A 15,501-nucleotide genomic window follows, 5' to 3' on the forward strand; every position below is an offset into this window, starting at 1 on the left:
TATATATATATATATATATACATACATATACACTGCACTAACAATGGGGTGGTTCATGAAAAAGGAAGCTAGTCTGATAGTCTGATAGCTCAGTAGTTAGGAGCATATACTGTTCTTACAGGAGACCCAAATCCCATCAGAAGTACAAATATTCTGTGCCTCATAACCAGTCCTAACTCCAATTCCAAAGGATCTAATGTCTATTTCTGGGCTTCAGGGGCACCTGTATTGGTGTACACCTAGACACATGATTAAATAATAATAAGATAAATATATAAAAGTAAATAAATGTTTGTTTTGCTTTGAAATAAAGTTTTACAGTGTATTGGATATACTCCATCATCTAGAGATGATGTGAAGCACACAGGATGAGAGGCATAGGTCATCTGCAAATGCTGCAGCATTTTATAGAAAGGACTTCAGCATCCTCAGGTATTGGTATCTATAGAGATCTTGGAACCAATCCCCTGATAGGTCAACCAAAGGATGATTCAGTTTTTGTATCTTAAGCTAAAACCATATTTTTAAATAAAAATACTACTCGAGAGATGAGTAACTGGGCCAGCACCATAGACCTGACTCAAAATCAATTCTCTCACTACCATATACATGGTAGAGAGGCACACATACATTAGCACATACCACTCCATTTTTTATTACAAATAACTCCAGCAAACACAGTACCTCCCCTCTACTCTAAGCCAACCCTCCAATTCCCACTCAACCCTCCACTGATCTCTGTTTGCACCATAAATATTACAAACTTTCAAGTCTCCATCCCACAGTCCACCTCAACCATCACGTCCCACCACCTCACCTCTTTCTACACTCTCTGCCTGGATACTTTTCATGCTCTGGCTACATGCCCTTCCCAGTCAATGCAACCATTTAGGGATACTAAGAGCCTGCACTTTTCCCTTCCCGTAAGAACAATCCCCAGCAGAATGGAAGCTTCCTTCTCCAGAAAGGCCCCAGAGTCAGCTATAGTCAACAACCGGTTAGTGCAGAGATTCAGATGAAAACAGAATTAAAGGTGAAGGACAGCTTCATGATGCTGCTCACACTTCAGAGAGCCCCACCCAATGCTATCACACTGAGAGACCAGCCTTCCTGTGAACACACATCTTCGCTTAGCTTCTTTCCTCACCCTGCCCTGCTTCCCTCGCTTCCTAATGGGTTTCTCCCTTGATGAGTCTCTTGAGACCAGATCCTCATGTCAGGCTTGGCTTCTTAAGTAACCCAACCTAGGAAACCAACGTTTTAAGCCTTGATCATTATTTCTGTCCCTAACCCCAGGGGATGCTAAATGCCACCTGTGGATAAATCTGGAGCACTATTTGCTTTTGTAAAGTTTTATTAAAATACAACTGGTAGGTATAGTTCTAATTGTTCTCAACACAATCTAGAACCACTAAGAAGAGAGACTCAATGGTGGGTTACTTAGAGCAGCTGGACCATGGGCATGTCTGAGAGAGGTTGTCCAGATTTCATTGACTGAGAAAAGATGACCCACCTACTGTGTGCAGTTCAATTCCCTATGCAAGGGACTGTGTACTGTATATGTTTAGAGATAGAGCTTGATACAAATAAGCATGCATCTATTTATTTTCTCTCTGTTCTTGGTTGTGGGTGTGATGTAACTAGTCATTTCAAGTACCTACACTAATTTTCCTGAATGATGGAGTATAACTTGGAACTGTGAGCTAAAATAAACCCTTTCTCCCCTAAGTTTTTTTTATCGAGTATTTTATTGCAACAATATACATGAAATTAGGATAACAGACATGTCCATTTGTTGACATATTGCCTATGGTTCCTTTTCTATTCCATGAACCAATGAAGATCAGATGACCCTTTTAAGCCAAAAATATTTACTATCTAAAAGAAAAGGTGCCTCATAACTCTTCCACAGCCCCTTCCCTTCCTACGTCCTCCACCCCACTCACCTCCTACATGGTCACCCCCATGCCACCTTTTATTGATCTACCCCATATAACAGCTACCATTCCCGCTTCTCCAGTCTTTCTTTTCTCTCTAAAAAACTGAGCTCTGGCAGGATGGTATGTCACTTTGGGGAGAAAAAGACAAGAAAGTAATTGGGATGCATGGTTCACATGACAGCAGGACATAAGCAAGACCTAGGCATGGCTTTAATTAATGAGTCGGGAACGGGCTCCCATGATTGGAGTAGCCCTGGACCTTTTCTCAAAATGGGGCTCTGGGTGTGTCCTGGAGATGCACAAGGGCTTAGGCTCTCACCTGTGACAAGGCTGGAGACAATGAGGGGTAGCACCAGCATCTGCAGCATCCTCATGAGCAGCTCACCAGGAAAAGAGAAGTACTTGATCTGGCGGTAGGAGAGCTGGTATGGGCGCAAGGCAAACGCCAGGCTGACACCTAGAACCAGAAAGGAAGGGTTCATGGAATGAACCATGGATCCCAATCCCAAGCAGGGTCCATTCATCCATCCCAAAGAGGGTGTGGTAGAGTGAGCAGTGAATATTCTATAAGGGTGTGTATTTATGTGCATGGGTATGGTGTGTGCTTGTATGTGTATGGGTAAGGGCTCACATCTATGTGTGGGGATGTGTAAAGGGTGTGTGCATGGCTATGTATTTGTATGAGTGCGTGCGTGGGTACTTGCATGGTTATGTGTGTGCTAGGTATGAGTGTACATTTGTGTGTGCATGGATCTGTGTGTACATGGGGGTGTGTAGTGGGTTTGTCCTAATACTGCCTGTATTGTGATGTTAATTAGGGACCCCAAAACTGCTTATACAGTGTCTGTACCTTCTGGGAACCTGCCCCCAGGTGGTTCTGATTGGTAAATGAAAAACCAACAGCCAGTAGCTGGTAAGGACAGACAGAAGCAGGTTTTTGGAATTGGGCTTGGGATTAGGAAAAAAGGAAGATCTGTCATGCTGGGAGATAGTGGAGGAGAGAAGAGACACTGTGCCTGAGAAGAGTGCAGGACAGAAGCATGGCCATCATGTGAAGGAACCAGGAGAGCGCAGCATAGAGGGCTGCCCACATCGGTCCAGGGTAGCCAAGATAGAATATAGACTTTAGTAAGTAATAACTCAGGATTATTGGCGGGAGGTGGATTAACTGCATGGTGCTTAGACAGACAGTGGCCCATCCATTGTGCTGGTAAAGTCATATTAAAATATAAAGGCTCTGTGTGTGTGTGTGTGTGTGTGTGTGTGTGTGTGTGTGTGTGTTCCATTCGGGAACATAAACCACTGAGACGAACACACCAACAGGATTTATTAAATTAAAAAATATTATTACAGATGTATTCATGGATATGGTTGAACATGGGCATGCATGTTAATGTGTATGTGTGAATATGTGTATACATTTGTGTGAGCATGGGTATATGGGTTCATGATGTGTATTTGTATAAATGGGTGTGTGTGCATTTGTGTGCACATGGATATATGTGTGCATTGTGTACATCTGTGTGTACATTGGTGTGTGTGCATTCTTGTGTGTATGTGTGTATGAACTGTACAAATGTACAAAGGTATATACTATAAAATGTAGGCAAATTTATATGTCTCCACCTATTTATGCATGCATACGCATGTATATGTGACAGTGTACATTCAGTTGTTAGCATAAAGTGTGGCTGAATACGTGGGCTCATATACAAAGATAAGTGCATGCATTTTGGGAGTGTGTCTGTGTTATCACTTTCAAACATGGAGGTACATATGCAATTAGACTCCTAAGTATGTAGATGTGAATGGATATATGAGTAGGAAAGTGTTCACAAAGTCTAGTACAGCTAGTTCTGGTATCCTTAGATCCCACACTATCAAAATAATCAAACATATGGACACCTTTAAAGGAAAAACTATTGTATCTGATAAAAGCATTTGAGGAAAGGAAAAGGCCAGCAGGGGGCAATTAGGTAAGAGGGGGTGAAGGAAAAAGTATGTGATCAAAGCATGTGTGTAGACATGAAGATGTCATAATGAATTATTTTATACAATATACACATTTTTTAAGTTGTGTCTGTTGAACAGTTAGAGATTTTTTTCCCCTTATCTATATTCCCTAGACAATACAATACTACAACTATTTAACTAGCAGTTACATTGCTTTAGGTTACATGTAACCTAGAAAACAATATAACCACAGATCCTATATAAAAAACTAACCCCATTTTATTTAAGGGACTTGAACATCCACAGATAACAAAAGCTTGTGAATCATTAAATCCCCGGATACCCAAATCATCACGTTTCTTATATAAAATGGGGTAGTGTTTGCCGGAACCAATCTCATAAATGTATGATGGATAGTTGTACATTTGTGCATGTGTGCAGTTTATGGTGTCTGAATCTCTAAAGATGCACCATGCATCTTTCTCTGCGTGCAGGCGTAAAGTACATGTCTGTGCAGGGTCCTTGTTTGTGCACATACCCACACATGTAACATCACGTCGTGTTCGTGCAACTGTGTCTGTCTATGCGTATGCCCTCTCTGCACACGTCCTCAGGAGCGCTGAGTGGGAGGCTTGTGAAAAGAGTGCACCGGAGACAGCAAGGGGACAGTTAACAGAAGTCCCGCCTCCCAGAAGCAGAGCTCACCAATGATCACAGCGCTGACTGTGAGCAAGATGAAGGCGTTCCGGCGCAGGAAGCGCCGCACGTGCTCTCTGGTCATGGTCTGCAGGCGCAAGCGCGTGCGCAGTGCTCTCTGCTGCAGACTGTCCTGCAAGCCCTGCAGACAGCCCCCGCCAGCACCGCTCTCTCTCAGGAACAGACTATTGCCGTGGCTGCTCATCGCGTCTCTGCGGGGGACAGAAGAAACCAGACCTGGTGAGGGAGGAGTCCGGAAAAGGAGTGGGTGGGGTAAAGGAATGCGCATTGCAGCTCAAAAGTCAGGGGAGGGGCGATGTCAGAGGAGAGTGCTTGGGACGCTGCTCCGGATGGGATTCAGCTTTCAGGCCCTACCAGCAAAAGGTTAAGGCCTTCGAACCCATACACCAGAGTGGATGCTTAGACACAGGGTAGGGGGGAAAACAAATGCTGCACACCTTTAAGGTTTTCTGCCTCCAGCCTCTCCTTTATTTCACTAAGAACATCTCAAGCAACAGAGGGCTGCTGCAACGCTCAGACCAAGTCTTTGCTGAATGTCAGTTGCATGAAGAGCTCTTGAAAGGGTGCCTTTAGACTAGTCCTACAAACCACAACAGTTGGGTGTCGGACCTGAAGATGCCCACAGTCGACTTGCACAGGAACAACATCAGCAAGTGTATGGGAAACAGTGGGCAGCCAATTAATGTGGCTACTTTGTATTCATGACCGGGAGAGCAATAGGGTGAAGGTGGTGTAGCTGGGCTTAGCTTGTTCATGAACCTCTTTTGAAGTGAAACCTCAGACTCTGCATCCCTTTTTTTATACTTGCCCAGTATCTATTTAACCTTATTGACTTACTTTTTTTTAAGGTATCCAAGGTGGGATGTTGTAGTTTCCAAAGTTAAATAAAAAGCATGTAAATATGAAACCTGCCAATCTGTTTAGCAAAAAAACACTTTGAAGTTACAAAACAGCTTAGAAATTGTGGCTTTTGACCCAGCCTGCGGACAGTCCTGTAATACGGGCTACTACAGAGGCTGGGGAAAAGGAGTTGTTACAAATTCAAGGCCAGCACCTGCAACTTAGTGGAACCCTCAAAATAAAAATAAAAATAAAAATAAAAATAAAATAAAAGGTTAAAAATAGAGCTAGTGGGCAGGGGCTGGAAAATGGCTCACTGGTTAAGGGTGCATATTGTCCCTGCAGAGGACCAGAGTTCCGCTCTCAGCACCCACATCAGGTAGCTCAAAACTGCTACAACTCCAACTCCAGTAGATCAGTGCCCCTTCCTGGCCTCACTGGCACCTGCACTCACATGTAGACACACAACATATGAAAAATCAAAGATGAAAGTGGAATTATTTTTTGAAGAGGACTGAAATATATATGTGTGTGTGTGTGTATTCCAGCCCGCTTATATGACATATATATATATATATATATATATGACACACACACACATATATATATGTGTGTGTATATATATATATATGTGTGTATACACACACGTATATATATGTATACACACATATATATATACACATATATATATGTATATATATGTGTGTATATATATATATATATATATATATATATGTGTGTGTGTGTGTGTGTGTGTGTGTGTGGTAGGATACTGGCTGGCCATGTGCAAGGCCCTAGGTTCAGTTCTCAGTACTGATCCCCTCAGCTTCCCACGTAGTTGGGACTCCAGGCATGCATCACCATGTGCAGCCTTCAACTGGTTCATCATTGTTTTGCTGCCATTACCCAAGTGGCAACTGAGATGGTTGCCCTCCTATCTGTCTAAGTTATCCACCTATTTCCAAAAGACAGGCCATGCATGTAAGGGCTTTCCATGCCCTGCATCCTGCTGGTCAAAGCTCTGGTTCCAGTGTAAAGCTCCAAACGGACTGGTCCCCTGAAGCCACAGTATTGCTTCCCACCTTGCTCTGAACGTGTACAGACCCAGGACTGCAAGCTGCACAGAAAGCAGGCAGTCACTCCCTCTTCTCTGGTACATCATATCCCCACTTTCTAAATGATAACTCGGAGTAACCCATGAATCCCAAGAGCATTCAACTGAGTCCAAACCAGATAGGAGTGTGGACCCTTATCTCTTTCCTTTCTCTGCCCAACAAGCCATGCTGTACAGTCCAGACAGCTGGTTCTGCCAATCCACAAATCAACGTCCTCAGATTCAAGCAACACTGGATGGAAATGTTCAGTGAGTAAAGACCATCATCTCAGGATGCTGAGACAGGGGAAACAGGAGTTCGAGACTAACCTGGGCTGCCTAGAAAGACCCTATATCAAAAAAAGTTAACCAATCCACTCACATCTAGCTCAAAGAGCTACTGACAGTTGATGGATTTGGGGGAAAAGCCAAAGGTAGTTTTCTTCAGTGGTGCAGTTGGTGGTAGGTTGTCCATGCTCCAGTGGATGATACCTTATACTCCTGGGCATAGAGGAAGCACTGAGTGGACTCGGTAGATTATTTAAAGGGAGAGGGAAAAGGAGAGGAGGAGGTAGCAACATGAAGTTAGGAGGAGAATGTGAGGGGATTCAAGAAGAGTTGAAGAAGGAAAGGAAGGAGGGGTAGATATGACCTAAATATACATTTATGTGTACATGAAATCACCAATGAATATTTTACATACTTGTTTGGTTTTGGTTTTTTATATTTATTTTTATTTTATGTATATGAGTATACTGTAGTTGTCTTCAGACACACCAGAAAAGGGCATCAGATCTCATTACAGATGGCTGTGAGCCACCATGTGGGTGCTGGGAATTGAACTCAGGACCTCTGGGAGAACAATCAGTGCTTTTAACCACTGAGCCATCTCTCTTGTCTTTAATTCATTGGCCCTACCAATGAATTAAAAAGAAAAGAAAAGAAAAGAAAAACCTCAAAGGTAAGTCTGGAGAGGCAGCTTACGGCCAGAACATCCATCTCTCTTCTGTCCCTAAAGGAACCTAAACTCGTGTGTCCACACTCGCACATAAATATGCATAATTAAAAAGAAAAAATAATTTTTATTTTATGTGTATGAGTATTTAACTGCATGTGCATGCGTGTGTGTGTGTGTGTGTGTGTGTGTATCGTGTGTGCAGTGACCATGGAATCCAGAAAAGGGCATTGGATCCTCTGGAACAAGAACTACAGGGAATTGTGGGCAGTCAGGTTGGTGCTGGGACCAGAACCTGGGTCCTCTATGAGAGCAACGAGCACTCTTAACTGCTGAACCATCTCTCCAGCAGTTTTGGGTTTTGGGGGTTGTTTTGTTTTGTTTTGTTTTATTAATGGTAGCATGAGATTAGCATGTGCAAAGGCTTGGGTTTAATTCCCTGCACCAAAAAAAAAAAAAAATCAATCACTCAATCAATTGGTAAAGTTATTTAATTTGCACCTGTACTGGACATGAACAGACTTTTCCATTCCCTAAACGATATAGCATAGCAACTGTATGCACAGTATTAAAGTTGTATTAGGTGGAGTTATTTATTTATTTACTGTGTCTGTGTGTCTGTCTGTCTGTCTGTGTGTATCTGTGTGTATATATGTAGGTGCACCTATGCAGGTCAGAGACAACTTTTGGGAGTCCATTTTCTTCCTCCATCATGTAAGTCCCAGGGATTAAATTTAGGACTTTAGGTTTGATGGCAAGCACCTTTACCCACTGAGCCATCTTGTATCCTTGTGCTAGGCCCTAAAAGTAATGTAGAGATGAGTTAAATATATAATAAAGCAAGAATGGGTCCTTCGCAAATACGATGCCATTTCATGTAAAAGACTTGCGCATACAGGGGTTTCAGAGTCTATCCAGGATGGAATGTGTACCTGGAACAAAGTCCCCACGGAGTTTAAGAGACCTAAAAACATCTAAATCAGAGGGAGTTGGCATGTGATAGTCTGTGAGCAAAGTCGGGCCTGATGTCTGTTTGGCTGGCATTTTTTAATCATGGTATTAGCACACAGCTCATTCAAGTCATTGTGTTTCTGCAGCTGCTTTCAGGCTGCAGTGGCAAGGACAAGTTGCTGAAATAGAGATCACAAAACAATTTACAAAAGTGACTCTAACTTTACAAAAGTGAGGAGTGGAGAGGACCACATGGCTTGGTGAGTAGAGGGGATTGCTGCCAAGCTTGATGACCTGAGTGCCGTCTAGGACCCACATGACAGAAGGAGAGAACTATCTCCCTCAGATGTCTCCTGACTGCATTGTGCATGCATACGGGTACACACACACACATACACACACACACACACACACACACACACACACACACACACACACACACACACACGGCTGACAGTAGCCTATTAAAAGCGAATGTGTGCTGGGGTAATAAGGGTATGGCTCACGGGTAGATTGTTCATCAAGAGTACATGAGACCCTGTGCTCCATCCCAACATTGGCGGGGGAAAGACAGCCAGTAGGTAGTAATTGACATTTTTTTTAAAAAAATTAAATAAATAAGCAGAAAGACAGCAGATACAGGATTGAGCTCGAATGCAAAGCTGTCTTCCACACCTTTCCTACACCCACATAGATCACTGTAACCTCACACAGGTGTGATTTGTCACTAGTTCATTCTTCCCTTTTTTTTTTTATTTCAGTGGACACTGGATAATTGCTCCCACTCACAGGGCATAGTAAAATCTTCCAGAACATGAAGGTAATGCAGGATGCCAGATCAAGTTCCCCAACACTCCCATCCCCATTAAACACTTGGCACTCCTTTGTGCTGGGAGCATTCAAACGGCTGTCTTCTAATCCTTTATAAAAGAATAAACTGTTGAGTACTATCATCAGCCTGCCCTGCTCTGTCTCCCCGATCACTATTCTACTCTATTTGCTCAAGGTCATGATCTGTAGCTCACACATGAATAAGACCACACAGCATTTGAATTTCTGTGCCTAGCTTAGAAAATTAACATTAATCATTTGAGAAATTGCTTTAAGGAAAACTAACCTTTTTATGCTTCTAAGAATGTAATAAGTGTTTTTAAAGAACATTTTAAAGTACTTGATTTGAAAGTATCCTCCACTTGGCCCTTCCTGGAGTTCTTGGGCCCCTGGAGCTCTCAGGGGTTTCTCATCAAGGGAGTTAAATTGTTCTGGTTTCTCCTGGCTCTAGACCCTCTTTTGGCCCCTGTCTCCTAAGCTACCTAGTCTGGAAATGACCTTTTCCAGGATCCCCAACCTCTGCAAGGTAAAGAGATCAAGAATGGGCCCACCACTATGCCATCCACCCTTTGGAGATGGGGGTAGGTGGACAGGAAGGCCTTTCTGACTCATAAAGCTCAAACAAGTGTTGAACTTTCAAGGGCTTGTCTCACTATAGAGCTGATACCCAAAGCTAGGGGCCACCAGCATCATGGCCAGAAAGCAATAGGGAAAAAGACCCCAAAAGATTAAAAGGGGCCATGGTGTGTTCTAACAAGCCCCTCAGGAGAAGAAATGTACATTTCTTACAGTGAGCATACATTGGCTATAGATGGAGTTGGAACATCACCAACTCCATAAAATAGACATTATCCTAAGATAGAAGGTTCATCCAAAAACAGATGTGTGTGAGCCAGGCATGGTGGGAGTCTCAGCACTTGAGAAACAGCAACTAAATGGCAAGTCTCAGGCCAGCCTGGGCTACATAGGGAGCTGTTCTGACTGAGAGGGTGAGGGGGAAGTGAAAGAGGGAAGGAGGAAGGGAGGGAGGGAAAGCAGGAGGGAGGGAGAGCAAGAGAGCTAGAGAGAGAGAGAGAGAGAGAGAGAGAGAGAGAGAGAGAGAGAGAGAGAGAGAGAGAGAGAGCTTCAACCTTTAGAAAAAGAATACACAAAAAAAGATCTTTCGCTTATATTTTTCATGTTTTCTTTTTCTTTGTTGATGCAGCCTGGAATAGTGTACTCTGTGTGTGTGTGTGTGTGGACTGCATGTAACATGCCTGGTGCTTGTTGTGGAGGCTGGAAGAGGATACTATAGCCCATGAAACTGACAATCAAGACAGGGAAGTCCCCTTTACCACTGAGCCATCTCTCCATCCCTAAGGCTGTAAGCTTAAATGGCCTGTTTTTTCTTTCCTCCCTCCATCCTCGGGCCTATAACTAAGACATCTCCAGGGCCTTTTCTTGCACAGTGGAGGGCTAAAGGAAGATCCTTTGTTTATATAACATCGTATATTGACACTGTACTACCTGGAGGAGTGAGTGACCAAAGGGTAAGAGGCAAGGTAGAAACCACACACTCTCTTGAATACAGCCTTGTGTGCAACTGACACCTACGTACCCCTTTATGGACATGCAGTCCCACACAAACTCTTCAGCCATACAGCCACGTACACCCTCCAGAACTGCAAATCCATATACGCCATGCCAGACACATATTTCCTCCCCACAAACAAACCTGTGCTACAGTCATGCACACCAGAAGATACATAACCTCTCACACACCATCAGAAGTACAACCAACCCCATACATTCAGCATTAGCCATACAGATTCTACACAGAGAGAAATACACGCGCGCGTGCGCACGCGCGCACATACACACACACACACATACACACACACACACACACTGGCCACAACCATGCACACCATGAAACTCAAAGCCACACACTTTGAGCCTCCAGCACAAGTACCCCATGCAAATGAAGCTCCATGGACAGTGATGTTCGCAGAAGTTTTAGGCACACAAGCACACACTTGAGATCACAAAACTCAAAACGTTCAAACACTTAGCTACACTCACCTCTTTAGAAAAGCAATCGCACTCAAAAATAAATAACACAATACAACCATGCACACGGAGGGCATCTCCATAGCCAGCTCCCTTGGAATGGTGGTCAGTCTTAACTACAGCAGACACGTCTGGAATTGGGTTATGAACCCCTGGTAGAGAAGAGAGAGTCCAGCCAAAGAAATAGGAGAGGCATCAGATTCAGTACTGGAATAAAGACTGCCTGGGAGTTGAGGTTGCTGAATGGGGAGTTTGTTCGGGAGATGGGAAGGAGACCCAGGGATCTAGAGTCAGGAAACTCACCAGGGTGGCAGGGCAGAGGCAGCAGGCTCAGCACCTGTAAAGGGACTGGAAAGAGCTGAGGAGAGAAAGGTAATGAGAAAGTGGAGACCTGTGCACAGGGGATCCCCGTCTGACTCGTACCCAGAGCCAACCCCGCTCAGGATAAATGTCCCACTCACCAGTCTCGGGTCAGCGGGGCCGCCTTGCCCGCGCCTCGGCCTGCGCGCTGCGCGGAGATATAGAAGCCAGAACCCGCGGAAGAGCCTGGCCGGGTCCGCAGGGACCCGCCAGGGACCCGCGCTGTGTCTGCGTTGGGGACCCGAAGACAGAGGGAGAGACGTGGAGCAGGGATGCGCTTTGCAATCGGAGGATTGCAGGCTGGCCTTGAGCTCACGTGGGCGCGGGGGGCGCGGGGCCGGGGCGAGGGGCGGGACCCCCTCGGGGATGTCCCCCTGCCTCAGCGGCTCAGGAGCTCCCGGACGAGGGGCGGGCGGGGTGACCGGTCTCTCCTGCACAGCCTCCGCCCCCGCGCCGAGCCGCGCCTCCGAGCCCGCCCCCTGCCCCTCCCGAGTCCTCCGAGGCCAGCAGGCCCCCTGGAGTGTACGGGGTACCCAGCCTTGTTACGGCTGAGAGAGTGCCCACGTCCTCAGCGTGGGTCTGAGGCAGGGGGAGGGAAGACAGCCAGTGTCGGGTGACCACAGCCACCACGTGGGTTCGCTGGCCAGCCTCTCCCTTGGGTGCACCTTTCTGGCTTTGGCCACTTTACTGCTGTGTCCCTCTCGGCCAGCCCCTCTCCCTCTCTGAGCCTGGCCTCCTCACTGAAACAAGGGAGGTGACTCGGCCGACCTGAGAGAAAATTACAGCTGAGGAAAGTAAAGCGAACAGTGGAAACGCTCTCTGCAGCGTGAAGCGCTGTGCAAATGGAACCTTTCATAATTGCTGTTACTGTTGTAATTAATAGTATCCCTTGCTATCTGCAGCGTATATGAGACACTGTGGAGCTGCATTTTCCTCTCAAATGACACTGACTTGGCTGCTTCCAGCATGTGAGTTCTTCTGAGAACTGAGCCTCTTTACAGAGTTTGGCATAAACCCCAGCGGGATAATAAAAATCAACCTGAGAGACACTGGTTAGATGGCCTACTGCTTGCAGGGCAAGGCTGGCAACCTGAGTATCGTTCCTAGAACTTACATAATGGTGAAGGAGAGAACCAACACCAGATCTCCACAGATGTGCGATGGCAAGCTCACCAACACAAACATGTACAGTAGTAGTAGTATAGCCAATAGGTACTCGTTGTTGTTATTGTGCAATGATTGATGGCACCCTCATGTATCTGGAAGATTCCTTGAGTTATATTTCATTTACATAGCCATACTAAGCACACATTACCACCCCCGTTTACAGACAAAGTGACAGGTACTCACAATATAGCACAGCCTTCAGAGCTATCCAGTTGTTGTACTCAGAGCCCGGGCCCTAATCCTTGGACACACTTGCTAACAATTCTCAATCTTAGCTCTACCTTTCAAACACCAGGAGAACATTTTTAAATTCCGATGCCAAATCAAAACCTCACTGGGATTCTATCCCCCACCACCCACCCCGCAACCCCCGAGTCTGGCTATCAATCCAGAGATCTTCAAATCAGGTGTGTGGCTACAGATACGATGTGGAATCATTCCAAAAGCTCACCAACCCCTGAACAAATAAAAACAATGCAGGACATTTACACAATGAAATTTTACTCCCCTGTAAAGAATGAAATGATCAAATTTGCAGAAAAATATTTAGAACTTGGAGTCACTGGTTTTTGATGTTTTTATTTATTCTTTGAGAATTTCATACATGCATAGAATGTATTTTGATCATATCCTCCTTCCAACTCTTCGCAGACCTTCATGACCACTTCTTGTTAACCCCCTGGTTCCTATTATCGATGCTTCTGTATGGATGTGTGTGTGGCCGTCCATTGGAGCACGGCCAGGCTACCAGGGATGTGTGTGTGGCCGTCCACTGGAGCATGGCTAAGCTACCAGGGATGTGTGTGTGGCCGTCCACTGGAGCATGGCTAAGCTACCAGGGATGTGTGTGTGGCTGTCCACTGGAGCATGGCCAAGCTACCAGGGACCACACTCCTTAAGAAAACTGACCTTCCCACCCCAAGCAGCCATCAGCTGTCCGTGTGGATTGGGGCTTGGGAGCTCTCTGGCTAGATCTTGTGCAGGCAGCCAGAACAGCTGTGAGTTCATGGGGTCAACAGCCCTGTCGTGTCCAGAAGGCACTGCCTCCCAGCCTGGGCAGATAAAACTTCTGATTCTGTTTGAAATTCAGACCAATTGAATCACATGCCTGGGATGGAACCTAGACATTGGTCTATTTAAATAATCCTGCAAGTGAAGCTAAGATGTGACTAAGGTTAAATGAAGAGCTGCCATAGATGTAGGTAGGACCAGGCCACACTTTAAAGCCATCCCTGCCTCCTCCAGACTCCCTCTGCTTCGCTCTCTGACTGTAATCTTTGTAGGGCACTGCCCTACAAAGTAGGCATTGCCATCCCTGTTGGCAGACATGGCAGAAGGGACTCAGAGAGGTTAAGTAACTTTTCTCAGGCAGCACAGCCAAAAGTGGCACCCCAGTTCTAATCTTTGTGCATGGAACCCTGGCCCTGGTCCTTGAACACACTTGCTAACCAGGGTGGTTCTAAGTTCGATCTGCCTAACACATTCCAATGCAAAATCAAAATCGCACTGAAGCTGCCTTTGTATACCCAATTCTGGAATTCTGATACAATGTCTGTTGTCCTGTGCTTAAGGCTTAAGCTGTTGATCTATCAACAAAGAACATCTCAGGAACTGCAGAGCCAAGAGGAGCTCAGGAGGTTCAGTGTAAGTTGGAATCTCAGAGCAGAATAAAACTGCAGCTCAGAATGAGCAAAATCCAGTATCCAAACCTTACATGATCTATGTGATACCACAGATAGAGATTTCACACCTTATCATATGTGACAAGCCACAGTGAAAACTCAGAGGAGCTAAAAATACTGCAGGCTGGGCATGGCATCACACACCTGTGATGCCTGGGTTTAGGATTCTGATGCAGGAAGATTGCAAGCTCAAGGCCAGACTAGACTACAAGTATGAACTTTCCTCTAAGCAAAAGAAAAATCATATGTAAAATGGCCTTCAGACAATGTGTATCAAGTGTGTGCAGCATAACTGAATTTCATGTTTAAAGTTATTTCCCCAAGATATCATATTCTGTACACACCAGTTATCCAACATCTGAAACAGTGACTTGGGGTAATTAAAGAGCTTGGCACCAAGAATAAATGTCAGATGAACATGGCAGCCCATTTCTAAGTCCAGGCTCAGAAAGTAAACACAAGAGGATCTCCAGAGTAAGCTAAGTAAGGAGACTAGCCATATTTTTTTTTAATTGAGAGACCCTGCTTCAATGAATAAAGTAGAAGAGTAATTGGAAGATCATTTCCAATGTCCATCTTGGGATTCCATAGGCACAAACACAATTCCTTCTTAGTTAAGACAGTGTATCCTAGAGAAAGACTTTTTAAAATTAAACAAGTTCTGAAATGAGGCTCATTAACAAAGAAGTTAACAATTCACAAGTCTCAAGAAGTTCCTGAAACTTAGTAGATCACAAGGCTCTACCTTTATATAAGCAGTAAGGTGAGAACCAGAGTGGATCCATCCATAAACACGGGAGAAAATGGGTGGTGGCCTGGGGCCAGGGGAGAGCAGTGGGAGTAATGTTGAAGCAGAGGGAGCAGTTAGGGTGATAGACTTCTGTTACTAGATGAAGTGATAGCTACCCAATGTGGTAAATACATGAATAAGGTGAGGTAACAATACCAAAATGATGCTCTTTG

The 15,501-nt window shown here is 44.9% G+C and overlaps 1 protein-coding gene and 1 long non-coding RNA gene across 3 annotated transcripts in view; one reads left to right on the forward strand and one right to left on the reverse strand.

Moving 5' to 3' along the window:
* Nucleotides 1-12,124, reverse strand: part of Slc1a6 (solute carrier family 1 member 6) — a 26,507-nt gene extending 14,383 nt beyond the window's left edge. The window contains exons 1-3 of the mRNA XM_031349903.1: nucleotides 11,791-12,124; nucleotides 4,599-4,801; nucleotides 2,260-2,397 (exon numbers count right to left, since the gene is read on the reverse strand). Of these exons, the coding sequence (XP_031205763.1) occupies nucleotides 2,260-2,397; nucleotides 4,599-4,794 (334 nt within the window). The 5' untranslated portion in view covers nucleotides 4,795-4,801; nucleotides 11,791-12,124. The remainder of the gene's footprint in view (nucleotides 1-2,259; nucleotides 2,398-4,598; nucleotides 4,802-11,790) is intronic.
* LOC116076228 lies at nucleotides 4,681-9,400 on the forward strand. 2 transcript variants are annotated; one of them, XR_004112870.1, is made up of 3 exons: nucleotides 4,681-4,829; nucleotides 8,157-8,709; nucleotides 9,211-9,400. It is a non-coding gene; the product is annotated as an uncharacterized LOC116076228 (long non-coding RNA). The 2 variants fall into 2 exon arrangements; XR_004112869.1 differs by having other exon boundaries at nucleotides 4,685-4,829; nucleotides 8,596-8,709.
* Nucleotides 12,125-15,501: the final 3,377 nt, after the last annotated feature.

The sequence above is a fragment of the Mastomys coucha genome, unplaced genomic scaffold (genome assembly GCF_008632895.1).
Source record: "Mastomys coucha isolate ucsf_1 unplaced genomic scaffold, UCSF_Mcou_1 pScaffold4, whole genome shotgun sequence".
In the NCBI taxonomy this organism is placed as follows: Eukaryota; Metazoa; Chordata; class Mammalia; order Rodentia; family Muridae; genus Mastomys; species Mastomys coucha.